Genomic DNA, 14,845 nt, shown 5'->3' on the forward strand with positions numbered 1-14,845 from the left:
ATATTTGGCCAGCTGAATTTTTGGAACATATCCAGTCATATGTTTTTCCCCTTATCACAATCAATTATGCTTCAAACCATTCATCTATGATAGCTCCTGCTAAAATCTATTCTTCCATTATTGGTCTCCTATCAGCATCACTTGCCTATTCACTAGTCAGATGCAACATTCTGCAGAGACCTTATTTTTGATGCCTTCTTCCTCCTTCTACAATTAGGTGATCACCAAATCCCAAACTTTCTCTATGGTGTCTTTAGATTTTTTTTTTTCTAATTTGCATTCACAGAAGTTGAACCAGAATAGAGTTTCACCCCTCAGCACCTGTTTTTTGAAGTGAAGTAGAAGCAGGTAGTTCTTGCTAGCTTCAATTCAGTTTTCATAATGCTTCCTCTATCTTTGCCTTGAGAATAGAATTAGTTTTCTAGCTTCTTTTGTCTGCTTTTGTGCCACTCCTGATTTTTTATTGCTCTGGATAAACACAACTTTCAAAAGAATGTTCTCAGAGCACCTGCCTTTCTTTTTTAGTGTAGTATCACTGCTAGGGTGTTTTATCTAAAAATATTATGAGCATATATTTTTGCAGTGTATTGCGCTGGTGTCCTCTGATGAAAACAAATGTTATTCATTTGCATCAGTTACATAGGGTTGTGTGCTGTGATAATGCTTAATAAATAATAATATTACAATGAGTTCAGTAACGTTATAGAAGACTGAAGGAACATTTCTCTTTTAGATAATCTATCAAGTAACAAGATTTTTTTTTTTTTCTCTTTTCGTTTGTGAAAAATGTTTACATTTAGACTTTGATTCTTAAGGATTGGTGGATCTGGATCATCTGTAGATTAAATTTTACTCAGTGTATTTTGTAACATGCTGCAAAGAACAATGTTGGCTAATGTTTTTCTTTCCATATTCTTAAGACAGTGTATCTCATAATCTTAAAGATCAGTGATTTCTACTGCCTAATTGTAGAACTTTTGTGGTTTTCATGTAACGTCCAATATTTATGCATGTGAATGATAAACATTTAGGGTGTTCCTAAAACTAATCACACTTAACAATTTTTACTTCCAGGTGGAACTGAACACCTATAATGCAGTTTGCAAACTATAACATAATTAAAAATAATGCATTTCAAGAAATCATCACCATATTATCTGAAAGATAAACATGATTGTTTTAATCCATCAAAGTAACAACAGTTAAAACAACTATGCGATGTAGATGCTTAGATCATACTTTAAAAAATGAGCTGGAAATTTGTGACTGAAAAAATGATGTTTGGATTGTGCATTTACATTTCCCAGAAATATTTAAAAGTACACAAGGCTACTAATGTACTTTATTTCTGTTTAAAAATTTAATCTCTATATATGAAGTAAACAAAAATACTATCAAAGTATTTCACATGTAACAACTTGCCACTAAAGAGATATTTTCAGTATTTTGTTTAGAATTGTAAAATCTCTTTTTCTTGACAGTGTTCTTTCATAACTTAAGTTTTGCATGGTATTGGCTGTAGTCTTTGTTTAAACTAGAAGGAAACACACAGTTTTGACAAGGATTTTAGTAGCGCCTCCTAACACAAACAGGGATTTATTGTGCTGGAGTATTTCATGTCAGATTTAGGAATAAATCCCCAAAGTCTTGAAATCTCTGTGTTTCTGTCAAAAACCTGTGTTTTTCATCCACCTTTTCTTTTAAGAAATCATGTGCTTTCATTTTATTTTAATACTTTGTCCACCAAATGTCCTAGCTCCTCTAATGTTTCCCCTTAACTTAATTGAAGAAAGGAGGAAACTGAAGCTGATGTACATGCAAGAAGGGAGGGTGGAAATATTCTTCTGACACTTTTGCTTCAGGATACATTTGAAAACCAACTGAAATGGCTTACCAGCATTGTCTTAACAGTGAGAATTATCCTTTGGTAGTGAAACTGTGGGATGTCAGTGACAGACTTGCAGACTTGCTCAGTATTTGTATGAAGAATATAAAGAGGTTACCACTGCAGCAATCAGTCTGTTTTTAAAGTCTGCAAAACACAGCGCCACTCACATCTCTGCATATAATTGTTTAGAGATGATACTGTAAACACTGGAGGAAATTCAATGGTGATTCTTCTTTTCCTCTAAAAAGATGTCATACCTTTGGTTGAAGCACTGTAAATGTTACACTGTGGTTTCAGAGCTTTCAGGGCTATACAATTGATTCCTAGTTGGCAATGTCTTTAATTTAAAGACATGTTTTACTCATTTACCCATAGCTACAAAAACAATTGTGAAAAGTTAACATAAGACAGCAAAAAATAAATTCTAGGTATTAAGTATCTGTCATGAATGCACATGGTAGATTTACTAGGTTTGCTCGAAAGCTTTCAGGGTTTATGCTTAAAATAAAAAAGAACATTTTTTGTTCTACTAATGGCAGGAATGGTGATGTTACACACTTAATTCTCCTTGTATTGGACACTTTGTATCAGAAAGCTGGCAATGTTTATTTACATGGAGTCAATGATCTGCAGGGCTAAATACAAACTCCTCATGAATTAGGTGTCTCAGACTGGTTTTCTCTTTAATTTTTACCTAGGGGTATTGTTGAATGTTTTAAGAAAAAATTATTTGAACAATTATCAAAACTGATTTTGCACACTTGATATTGCACCTAAGATACAAGGGTAGAGTAAGGGATGTTTCAAAGACTGTTCCAGCTCAATTTTCAATCATTCTTTAAGGAAATGAATTTGCTTAAAGCTTGATGACTTTGGTGGATGGCAGTAAGTTGTTAAATACTCTAGTTTATGTTATAGCTTCTAAACAGAAAAAAGTAAAAGATGTAGTGTTGTAGAATTCAGAAATAATTTTGCATATATTCTTCTTTCCTGTATTCTGAACAGCGGAATGAACCACACAGTGACCACAGAAATGTCCTATTATTCACATGAGCTTGTCAAATATTTCAGTCTTTACTGCAGGAGGTTTTCTTTTTTTTTTTTAGATACATTATTTGGAAGGGAGTGTCTGATATATGTCTCTAAAATCCAACTTTTTTTTTTTTTTTCCTTAGAATGACTTAGTATTAATCTATTTCTTTATTCATTTTTATAGATTAAAAAAATCAACAGGAATTTTCCCGTAAACCAGCAGGTAAGAAAAAGAAAATTTGGGCTTGTTTCATTTATAATTCTCATTTCAACGCTATTTAATTATGTGGTAGCTGTGCATTATTCTAGCTCAAGAATTCTCATTAGATTTTCTTCAAAGAGTACTTTGCTGCCTCAAAATAGGTATTTTTATCCTAAAGCCAAAGGGAACTGGAGTGTTTCGTCAAAGTAAGATCATGCCTAAACTTTTCAAATTAACCTGTTTAATGCATATATATGTGTATATATATATATATATAAAGGTTTTCTTCAGATTGCATCTCACCCATTTTACTACAAAAGGGGAAGTGAAATTATTATGCTTTACAGAATTAGCCAGTATCTGTCAATGTTCTAAAATTCTAAAAGTGTATTACTTTTATTATCCAAATGAAAGCACAAAAAATAATATTTGCACAAAGTTATGGAGCAGGCTGGTAGCAGAATTTGGAACAAACTGCATCATCTGACTGTGTCCAAGTTCATCCATTGGCAGTCTCATATTACTGGAAGGCACTGCAATGTCTTAAAAAAAGGGAGTAAGATTCCTTGAATAGAGATGGTTTCTTGCAAAATGCATCATAAGCACAACTGTTGCTCTTCTCTACAGCTGTATATCAGGTGATTGGATCCATGGGACAAAGGGACAGAGCTGTGTGTCTTGAAAAATCTCTTCTTTCCACAATTTTTTTTTTTTCTTTAAAGAAGCAAACCTACAGGCAGCTTGAAGTTAAAGGCTGAAATTCTGAGATTCTAGTTGCTAGAGACCGTAGTAAGAATGGACAACAGCCACACCTCCTCAAAAGGGTCAGCATATATTTCAGAAAACTGTGTAAACAAAGCATGAGTAAAAATATTTAGGGTAAAGCTCACTACACTGTAAAGTGATCAAAGATTAATTTGGAACATAGTCTGTTCCCATACCACAGTAATGCCATTAATTGTTCTGTGATATAGCACAACAACAGTTGAAACTGTGAACAATTTTGTGGTGGGCTACTTATCACAGAGTACACATCTAGTAAGTTAAACCAGTGCATATATTGTATATCACAACTGTTACATAATGGGGATTTCTTTTTAAGAAACTTGTAATAAGGGGAAACAGAGAAATCTGATTCATCAGAAGGAACAACTTACTTCCTCATAGAAGAGAAGTATCTATAGGACTGAGCTGTAAACTTGCCTTCGAGAGGACAGATTTGAGGAAGAATAGTGCTTTCACCTCCCTTACACCACATCTTCAACCAGTCAACATATTTCTCAGTTCCCTGTCTCTGGTCCAACTTTATTCATATGGAATTATTAATATGGAATTGTGCTTAGTGTAACTCACAAAGGAGGGTGTATTACTATTTTGTTTGCTGCTATCTTCATGAGAAGGTCCACAAATCATAATAAATGAATGAATGATGATGATAATAATAGTAGTAATAATAACAATAGCAACTGTATGGGTATGTATAAATGAAGTTAGAATAAATAAAACATAATAAACAATTAGGAACATTTTTATTTGCCCTTGATTCTCGATTCTTCATCTGCACTACAAGTACTCAGATTTTTAGATACTTTTATCTCACTCTTGCCTCCTGAAGTCACAGAAAGGAAGTGGTTTGTCACATTCAGCAATTGAAGATGGCACTTGCATTTGGGCATTTTCAGAACAGTTTCTATAACAGCAGTTGCTGGCAGTGGCAAAGAAATGCTTCTGTCTCAAAAGAAGGAAGGACGAAATGCCTAGTAGACAACTAATAGTTAACTAGCTCCATTCTCACTCTTATGATTTACTCTGAATTTATCTCTTTGCTTTTATTACTGTGAAAAAAGACAATAAAAATATGAACAACAATTATTATGTCTCACCAGGCTAATATTAATTCAGTGATTTCTGCTGTTTTGGCATATGTGATCAGTAAGGCATTTTCCTTTTCATAAGATTTCAAGTGGAAAGCAAAAATAACTTTCTTGGCTTGAATAGCTTGTTGGTCATGTTATCTGTTAGGGCAGCCTGCAATTAATGTGTTTTTCTCTCATCAGTCACTGTATTCCAAAGGAATTACCATGGATCATTTCAAGAAAGTCAGCAAAAAGATCAAACTGAAAAGAGAGAGGCCAATTTGATGGGCAGTGAGACTGATAAGGTCTCACTGCCCATCAAATACTGGAAAACAAAAAGGTTTATTGATCTGTGAATGTTTTGAAATTTTAGGGAACACTAATTTCAAAACAAGACTCCCTTTTGGGTTTACCTTATGTAAAGAGTGTTGGGGGTTTTTACTGTAGAAGGAGCTAGGAGATATCACCTAATTTAAGTTAAATAAGGTATTTCTGAGAAGAGTTAGAAAAGACTACACAGATGTAAGGTTAATTTCTGTCTTCTGATATGCAGCAGACATTAACATGATATGCAGGGAAGGAACAAGCCTTTTTACTTGTTACATTAACACATCATTACTTATCTGAATATTAAATTATCATCTTGAATACTTTTGTCATTTTGACATTTATTTTAATAAAATACATTTTTGTCTAAGAGGTTGAATAGCTAGTTTTAACTTCTTTCTGCAATCACATCATGAACTTGAACTCTGAAACCAATCTGATTGGGATTTTACTTCAAGATTTTTTCTTACAATATATTTTGCCGAAAATGATTAGTCCAAACTACAGGCAGGTTGTCTGTTTAGGATGGAAATGCCTCTATGTCTTATTATGTGCCCTATGCATCTTATTCAATAAAAAGCAGTAATAAGACAAACTCTGACAGTTTCTAAGCACTTATAATGAAATGTTTTCAAAGTCAGTTTATTGAAAAACATCGATTGACTAAGAATTTTTAGAGTACTATCTTTAATCAATGCAGGTGGAAAAGGTTTGTATGATCATGTGGCTTTTCAGTTCTCCCTCAGTGACAAAATTTCTACAGTATATTTCACATTTCTTCCCTGTGTATCTAAAAGATTCCTGATAAATACCAATACATTTCAGTATTTAACTTTTTGTCTCAAATGTCCTCCTTTTGCTAAATATCCAGTTACTAGGAAGATTAATATCTTTCTTACACTTAGCTGTTACTAATATCAAAATGCATGTGAAGGTTTTGATTTTATGCCTTTGTCTATCTAAGCAAGATTTCCCATAGAATTTTCCATCAACAGTGGCAACATTGCAAGTTAATCTTTCGACTTCTGTCTCCATCCTATTATGCTTAAAAAAGCTCCAAACCTCATACTTAATTTCACTTAATGAATACCCATGGGTTTTTTTATGAGTACTAGCAGCATAATTGAAGATTATTTTCAGTTAGAATTTTTGTGTATTTATTTAAATAAAATTAGTATGTTTATATGTATCTGTATATATATGTGGATTTTAATTAGTTATTAAAAGTAAAGGGGAGAAGGCAGTTGTCAAACTAGAGTCAAGGAACCAATGCAGTTAGAATTCTTTTATGAATATATTCTTGATTTGGAGAAGAAAATATTAGCACAGACAGATCCCTTAGCATTACAATAAGGAAACAAATGAACTTACATAGGTGTGGAAGCTATTGTAACACTGACAGTGTTATCCAAATGTCTCACTGTTGCAGTAAGTTAAAAAGCAAAGAGAAAAAGTGATTAGAAAAGACTTGTTAACTGCACATAATGTAACAGCTTTCCTTTAGGGCAGTAATTGTGAAAGTAGGTTTGTCTGGAAAATTATTAGAAAGATAAGATACATTTATTGGAAATCAAAAGTTCAAAGATGATGGGTCTTGATAAGAAAGTGATAACTGTATGGACAGGATGAAGCAATAAGAAGTCCTGAGATTGATGTTAATATGTTTAATAGTGGTGGAAAGATGATGCAAAAAATGCTGGAAGAGGACCACACAGACAAAATATTGTTGAAGAAGATTGTGGGAGAAAAGGGAAATAAAGTTCCCCCTTTCTCAGCTGACAATGATGAAAAGAACGCTTGAAGGTGGTAAAAAATCAGAAAATTGGTTGTGTTTTCTATATTGGTACTATATGCATGGGCTACGTATAGTACCATCTAAGAGAATATCAGCAAGTAGTTGTGAAAATAATTAAATAATTTGGTGCTGAAAACATAATGCATATTTTAAATATGTACTAAAAATAATACTATGTCATAGACAAAATTTCCATAACTCCAGAGGAAAAACAATAAAGACCTTATAGCAGAGAGGCACGAAGAACAAAGTATTTCAGGGTTTCAGCCAGAGACTTCTCTATCTGATCAGCCAAGATGGGAGAGGAAACACAAGCGTGTTTCCTTTTCTTGGAACACATCCCTGCTCTTCAGCTGTTACACTGATTACAGCAAATGTCAGCTCCTGCCAGAGCCATCATTAGGCAGGTGAGTTCTGAGAGGTGGCATTGACTTCCCTGCTAACCCTTTCCAAACAACAGGAAAATACACCCTACCTCAATAAACTGTGGTGGTGTATTGAGGACAAGCACTGCCCATTCCTTTTCAATTCCCAATCTTTACATCAGCCACCATGAGTTTGTGAATGTGCTGATATCAGCTGAAAATTGTCTTGAAAGCATCTAGGGAAATCAGCATTAGATAGTCTTTCTTACAAAATCTTCTGATTCTTTTCAGGGTGGGAAACCAAATGTATTGCCTCTAGCTACTGGAGATTTTAGTACACATTATAACCCTCATTTGCTATTTGGGTTTTACTGGAATTTGGCATTTACTTATTGCCATGCCAGGAGGATGAATTTGTTGCATCTGGTTTAGGTACACAGTGGAATTCAAGGTTTAGATCTAAATCTCTAGTCTGGCCTTCAGTTCACTTAAAAAGGTTAATGGTATTGCTCAGGTGGACTGATAGGACAACATCTGTTCTAATGATAAACATCTGTATGAAACACAGCACATGCCATTTTTTTTTAAATTGCAGAAAAATAACCTCCAAGATGACATTACTATTGTATTAATATTTTTAAAGTGGAATGATTAAACAGAGTGTTCTACTGAAAGGTGACATGTCCTCAAAATAAATCAAGTCATTACTCTAGAAGTACATTAAAGACAATGGGTTTTTTTCCCTCCCCTTAGGTGTATTTTGTTTTCTTTTTTTATTATTCTTTTTTTTTTCTTCCTGATTCTGCATGACTGTTGAATTAATTATTTTTCAACATGCCTTTATTGTAGTTCCTCAGAGTAGCCATTCTGCAGCTCTTGACTGACAGTTACTGAACTTTCAGGTCCTATGGTACATCTGCTCTAACACCATCTGTTTTCACAGTAAGGATTTGATCACATTTATTTTGAAGGAAAATCTCTAGAATGAAGCTTCTATTGTTAAATGTTTATAGAAACACACAGGGGGAGCTGAGTTCTTGCTGTTAAATTAAGCAGAAGTGCACGATAGGGTGTAAATTACGCTGTGCTAATTCCCCACATTGTATTGTCAGCCATCTATGGCACTTGGCGTGGATTATTACTCCATAACATAAACCCTTGAAAGGCTTATGTTGCTTATTAATACTTTATTAAGCTTTCGGTAAAATAAAAGGAATATAACTATCTATCTATCTATATAAATATGCGTGTTTGGTTGACATGAAGTAGTTTTCACTGAGCAGTTTCTTTAATTGTTTTAGATGCTTCTGAGGCTCTTTCTATTATAAAAACTATGCTTCCTATGGCCAATAAAATATTATTCTTCCCTTTACATTGTAGTCCAGAGTAGCTTTTGAACTTCAGGACATGAAAAAGTTTTAGAAGGGCAATACACACCATAGATTGTTAGAGATTTTAGGCTGAGGAAACCATGTTGACTTTTAAAAGGATGGTCAGACTGCTTCCTGAAGATAGTGAATTGCCTGATGAGCTAGATAACATTCATGTTGTGAGTCACTTGATGCAGTTATAGGATAGCAATGCTTATATCCTAGGGCTGCATACCCTATAGCTCATGAGAGGATGGAAGTAATTTGGATACCCGCTGGAAATTTAGATGATAGAAAAGGGTGATTAGATCAAGTTCTTATTTAAATCTCAAACTATAAGTCTCAAGCTGTGCACCAAATTATTTTTGCATGTCCAGCAAATTCAATTTTGCCTCAAGTATAGATTTCATCCTCATTTACGTATTTTTCTCATTTATCTTCTCTTTTTTTTTTTAATACTAACTCATTAGTATAACAAATATGTTAGCTATTTTTTCCTCTGCAATATTAGTTCCCTGAAAATTGCTTTCAATAAGGGTAAGTTTTGCCTGACCAAATTTAGTGACCACATCTGTGTTAGATCTGTGTTCAGGTTTTAGTCAACACAGGGATGAATGTACTGTATTCTCCACTAAAGGCTTAAATAGGGCAGATGAATTAGGGGAGTCTAAATACCTTGCTCTATTGTGGATATTTAAAATTGAGTGAAATGAACAGACACGTCCCACAACTAGGATGTTATTAAGTCGAACCCTAAATTGATAAACAGATAAACAAATGTTACTCATTTTCTGGTTCTGGAAGAAGACATACTAGATACTGTGTGTATTTTAGTGACATTTCAAGGGTAGATTACAGAGAGGACTTAGGAGTCTGCATGGAAGTGATGCGATGCCTAGCTGTTACCCATTTGGTTCCTGAAGAATGGAGAACCCTCGGGATAAGATCCAAACCAGCTGGGGCGTAGCGCTACCTCGGGCAGCTCAAAGGGACAAGTCTGATAGCCCTTCTTTCTTTGTGGCATAGGGGTCTGAGTCAAAGCTTCATTCATGTCAGGTTCAAAGCTCTGAATGCTTCCACAAAGATTCTTTCTAAGAAATTAATGGAAGTTCCTGCTCTAAAGAAATAGGTAGATAGATAGATACACATACTTTTTGAACGAATGTGTTTAAGCCTATTTTTGGGTAACAGTCATGGCTTAAAAGTGTTCAACTGGTAAGTGGATAGCTTGATCTGCTGCTTTCCAGACTAAGGTGTTCTTACCAGATCTTTCACCCTGCTTTACACTCCTCCCAGATGTGAAATCAGGCTCTTTCTGATCCCACAGGTCTTTTGTGTCTTTCTGCATAGTGTTATAGCTTCAACAGGAACTGTATACCTCAGCTGTCAGCTTGATGGTTAAGTTAGAAGATGAAATATACAGGTTTGACAGACTGACTTTGCAAGTGCTGTAGTTGCTAGATTGCCATAATAGGGGCTTTCCCTTCAGCTGCTACTTTTGGAACAATATGATCTTAATGTTTTTTAATAAACCTGACCCTGCCTGTATGCATCCAAGGTTCTTCTGAATCAGACCCCCCCAGGAGATTAAGGCAGAGGAATCATTGCTTCCTGATTTGTCATAAATACTTGCAGTTCTCCACAGAAACATAATTCTGTATTTATGATGAGGTCAGACAGTGAGAAACCACTGAATTAAAATAGCAATCGAAGGGATTGCTTTTGTTGCATCATTTTATCACTGTGTTCTATTTATATACATGACATAATTAAATCCTGCTTCAAGTCTCTAAGCATATTTGAATCTGATATTTTGCCACTTTTAGCCAAGAAATGGGATATGTAACATAAATTGGACAGTGAAAGGGATACCTGCAATTTGAAAGACAGATTTTTGGGGGGTGTTGGATATTTATGATGTCTGAGACTGGAAACATAAGTAGCAAATGTTAAGCCAAGAAAGGGCCATTTTTTATTCTAATAGAATAAATGATTGCATCTTTTTCATATATTTTGTTGTTGGACAGGATTTTTCGCTACTATCCAAACAGGCCAACAAAGCAGGAGAACAGGAAGCAAATTTCAGCATTGTTGTTAGAAACAGATAACTTGAATGATGCATATGTGCTGTACGTCTCTGCTCTCTGACAAGTTCCTAAAAAGTGGTAACGAAGAGAGGAAATAAGAAAAGGAGAGAAATTGAGTGACCATATCCACAAAAGATATAGGTCATCTTTTTTTTACAGCTATACTTAGAAAGATTAAGTATGGGGAAAACTACTTTTTTTTTTCTTCCCTCTCTAACCTCACCTTAAATCAGGAATTGTTAATATCCACAGCTTACCAGATATGAATTTGTTCTGTCTGGCCATTTTGGAAATTTCATTGGAAGCTGAGGCTAGAAATAAAAACATTGCAATGCTTTATCGTAATGACTATTTTATTGCATGAAGTGAGTGTAAAAGTTTCCAAGAATAACATTAATTTTAGTAGATTAGAATGAAGGTGTTCAGTAAGCCTATACACATTATTCCTTGGGGAATTGTATAATCTAAATAAATTAATTAGAATCAATGAAGCATATACTTTAAGTGTAGATCTTCTGTTGAAGAAGCACATGGGACTCAAAAGGCTTAGAGAAAGTATTTTTAATTACAGTTTACTTCAAGAGGAGAGGTGAATAAGCATTTCATTTATTCTCATTCACTTATTTTACCTCTATGCAGATGATCAGTGCTTCATATTATACCCTGTGAGAGGAAAATAATTTAGTTTCTTGAACTTCTAAGAACAGTGGCTAAACAGATTTCTATGGAGCATAGATGGTCATTGATCTTTTCCCTTTAATCACAATAATAGTCCCTGGTATCGGTGATAAAATTGCTACCTGAATTTCAGAAAACAGTTGATGTGTAAAACAGTACAAAGTAATTTACAATTTATGGGTTACCTACAAATGAAGAAGGAAAAAAACCCAAGAAGTATTAATCACTGAGAATGTCTGAAGGAAAACTGACAATAAAATTGATGGAAAATGTTAAAAAATGTAGTTAATTGCAAATGCAGAAACGTGCCCTAGAAATTCATAGTATGAGGACACGTTTTTGTCCTTTTAAACAGTTATATTTTTTGGTAAGGAGACACTGTTTAGTGAGCAATATCTATTATACATTTAACACATTAGAGAACTTTTGTTTTCAATATTACTATTTTGGGAAAGAAAACTTACTAAATCCATCCTATTTTATGACACAGCAAATAGAAATTTAGCAGCAGCAAATAGATGAAATATTCTCGGGAGCTAACAACCGAAAAAAATATTTATTTATTTAATAATAAACATTTTCCTTGTTGGAATATCTCTCAGTGATGCTGGGTTTAGAACCAAAAAAGTCTAGCTTTACTTAAGAAGAATGATTCTGCAAAATGGTGCTGATCTGGAGAGGCAAAAGGGCATGAAGCAGTAGATAGTCAATGCTGTGGCCAGAAACTTCTGACCAAGGTCCAGACAGACATCTGGCTTCTTTTTCTAAAACAGATCTCTACTGGATGGCTCTGGTGGTGTGTAAGTGCTGAGTGTCCAGAGCCACTCAATCCAACTTGCATGCTCAGAGTACCCCCAAAGTCCAGCAGGATCAAGATATAAGAGTGTGCAGTTTGTAGCTGCTTTCTTTAAATATACAACGAGAAATCAAGCTGCTTCCCATTATTTGTTTAGCAGCCTACTGTTGATGGTACTTGCTTAATAGAAGCATGTGGTGGGTTGACCCTGGCTGGGTGCGAGGTGCCCACCAAAGCCGTTCTATCACTCCCCCTCCTCAGCTGGACAGGGGAGAGAAAATATAACAAAAGGCTTGTGGGTCGAGATAAGGGCAGGGAGAGATCCCTCACCAATTAACATCATGGGCAAAACAGACTCAACTTGGGGAAAATTAACTTAATTTATTACCAATCAAATCAGAAAAGAATAATGAGAAAGAAAACCAAATCTTAAAACACCTTCCCCCCGTGCCTCCCTTCTTTCTGGACACAGCTTCACTCCCAATTTTCTCTACCTCCTCCCCACAAGCGGCACAGGGGGATGGGCAATGAGGTTGGGGTCAGTTCATCACATGTTGTCTCTGCCAGTCTTTCCTCCTCAGGGGCAGGACTCCTCACACTCTTCCCCTGCTCCACCGTGGGGTCCCTCCCACGGGAGACAGTCCTCCACAAACTTCTCCAGCATGGGTCCTTCCAGTGGGCTGCAGTTCTTCAGGCACAGACTGGTCCAGCGTGGGTCCCCCACGGGGTCACAAGTCCTGCCAGAAAACCTGCTCCAGACTGGGCTCCTCTCCATGGATCTGCAGGTCCTGCCAGGAGCCTGCTCCAGTGTGGCCTTCCCACGGGGTCACAGCCTCCTTCTGGCATCCCTCTGCTCCTGCGTGGGGTCCTCCACGGGCTGCAGGTGGATATCTGCTCCACCATGGACCTCCATGAGCTGCAGGGGGACAGCCTGCCTCACCATGGTCTTCCCCACAGGATGCAGGGGAATCTCTGCTCTGGCGCCTGGAGCACCTCCTCCCCCTCCTTCTTCACTGACCTTGGGGTCTGCAGGGTTGTGGCTCTCACATGTTCTCACTCCTCTCTCTGGCTGCAGTTTCTGTGTCGCAGCAACTTTTTTTCCCTTCTTAAATCTGTTATCCCAGAGGCACTACCACCATCGCTGATGGGCTTGGCTTTGGCCAGTGATGGGCCCATCCTGGAACCAGCTGGCATTGGCTCTGTTGGACATAGGGGAAGCTTCTAGCAGCTCCTCACAGAAGCCACCCCTGTAGCCCCCCACTACCAAAACCTTGCCACCCAAACCCAATACAAAGCAATAGTTACTCATCACTCCAACCTATTGCTCTCATGAGCCTGGAGGTAAGATAATATGGCAGCTTCTCCTTCCCCTCCTGCTGAAGTAGGCTGCCATTCAAAACCAACCCCACAGTGGGAGACTATGCGAATAGGATCCAGACCTCTGAGACTATGCAAAAAGGCCTTGAAGAAAAGATTCTCTTTGTGAGAGGAAAGACTTCTGGCTAAGTATTAATTTTCAGTTTACATCCATCAACTGTTTAATAAAGTTGCTGTAGGTCATTGGCCACTCTTCATAGGGCCTTGAACTATTGCATCCGGATCTCTCCTTCAGCCACACAGGTGGCACCCACAGTGGATTTTTTTGTGAAGGAACCTGCCTGTCCCTCTGTGGAGCTCTGTCAATACAGAGCCTCAGTGTCTAACACTGAAGTTCGAGCTTCACTGAGGACCCAGTCTTAATTTTGGGGCAGTTACGTCCTTTATGTGTTGTATCCCTCTGTTGTTAATGATGGTGGGACACTGTGCATTTAAAAAAAAAATTAAAAATGCCAGAGTGGAAGAAAGCTCTGATATTGCAAAATAGTTGTTACTCAGCAGTCCTTAAAGCCTGAGCTTTTCCAATGAAACTACAAAAACCATGGAAATACCGAGATGTCAGATACAAGTCAACTATTGACAGGCATCACCTCCCTGTCAAAAAATAATTAAGTGCAACATGAGTTCAATAAATATTATGAACTCTACTGCTAACTCCCTGACAAAGGCTATTGGCATATGACCAGCAAAAATTCCTTCAGGATAGCTTAGGTTCAATCTAAACACCAAGCAAATTAAAACAGTCTTTATTCTAACAAAGCAAAAAAATCAGCTTGTTAAAAAATAAGTTATGAAGAGAAGCATGAAAACAATATTATGTAGAATATGCTGAATATCATGTTCTTGATCTAATAATGCTCCTAAGGTTTTTCTTAGCTCTTGTAGGAGGTATTTTAGTAGTAGTTTTCCTCTACTTTGCTGTCTTTCAGAATGGGACTGCATTCTGGTTCCCTTCTTCAACCCAGTTGTATTTGGATACCACTGTTTAAAAATTGATACTTAAAGTGGTTCTAGAGTAGTCCTACTTCTCCTTCTTTCTTAGTAATTAATTTAGGAAGATTTTCACTTACTT

The 14,845-nt window shown here is 36.3% G+C and overlaps 1 protein-coding gene across 1 annotated transcript in view; it reads left to right on the top strand.

The window, feature by feature from the left end:
• Positions 1 to 14,845, top strand: part of SNTG1 (syntrophin, gamma 1) — a 166,635-nt gene that overhangs the window by 91,471 nt on the left and 60,319 nt on the right. The window contains exon 11 of the mRNA XM_010574391.1: positions 3,105 to 3,143. Coding sequence (XP_010572693.1) covers positions 3,105 to 3,143 — 39 coding nt within the window. The remainder of the gene's footprint in view (positions 1 to 3,104; positions 3,144 to 14,845) is intronic.

Source organism: Haliaeetus leucocephalus, unplaced genomic scaffold (genome assembly GCF_000737465.1).
Source record: "Haliaeetus leucocephalus isolate CR32 unplaced genomic scaffold, Haliaeetus_leucocephalus-4.0 Scaffold428, whole genome shotgun sequence".
NCBI classification, from domain to species: Eukaryota; Metazoa; Chordata; class Aves; order Accipitriformes; family Accipitridae; genus Haliaeetus; species Haliaeetus leucocephalus.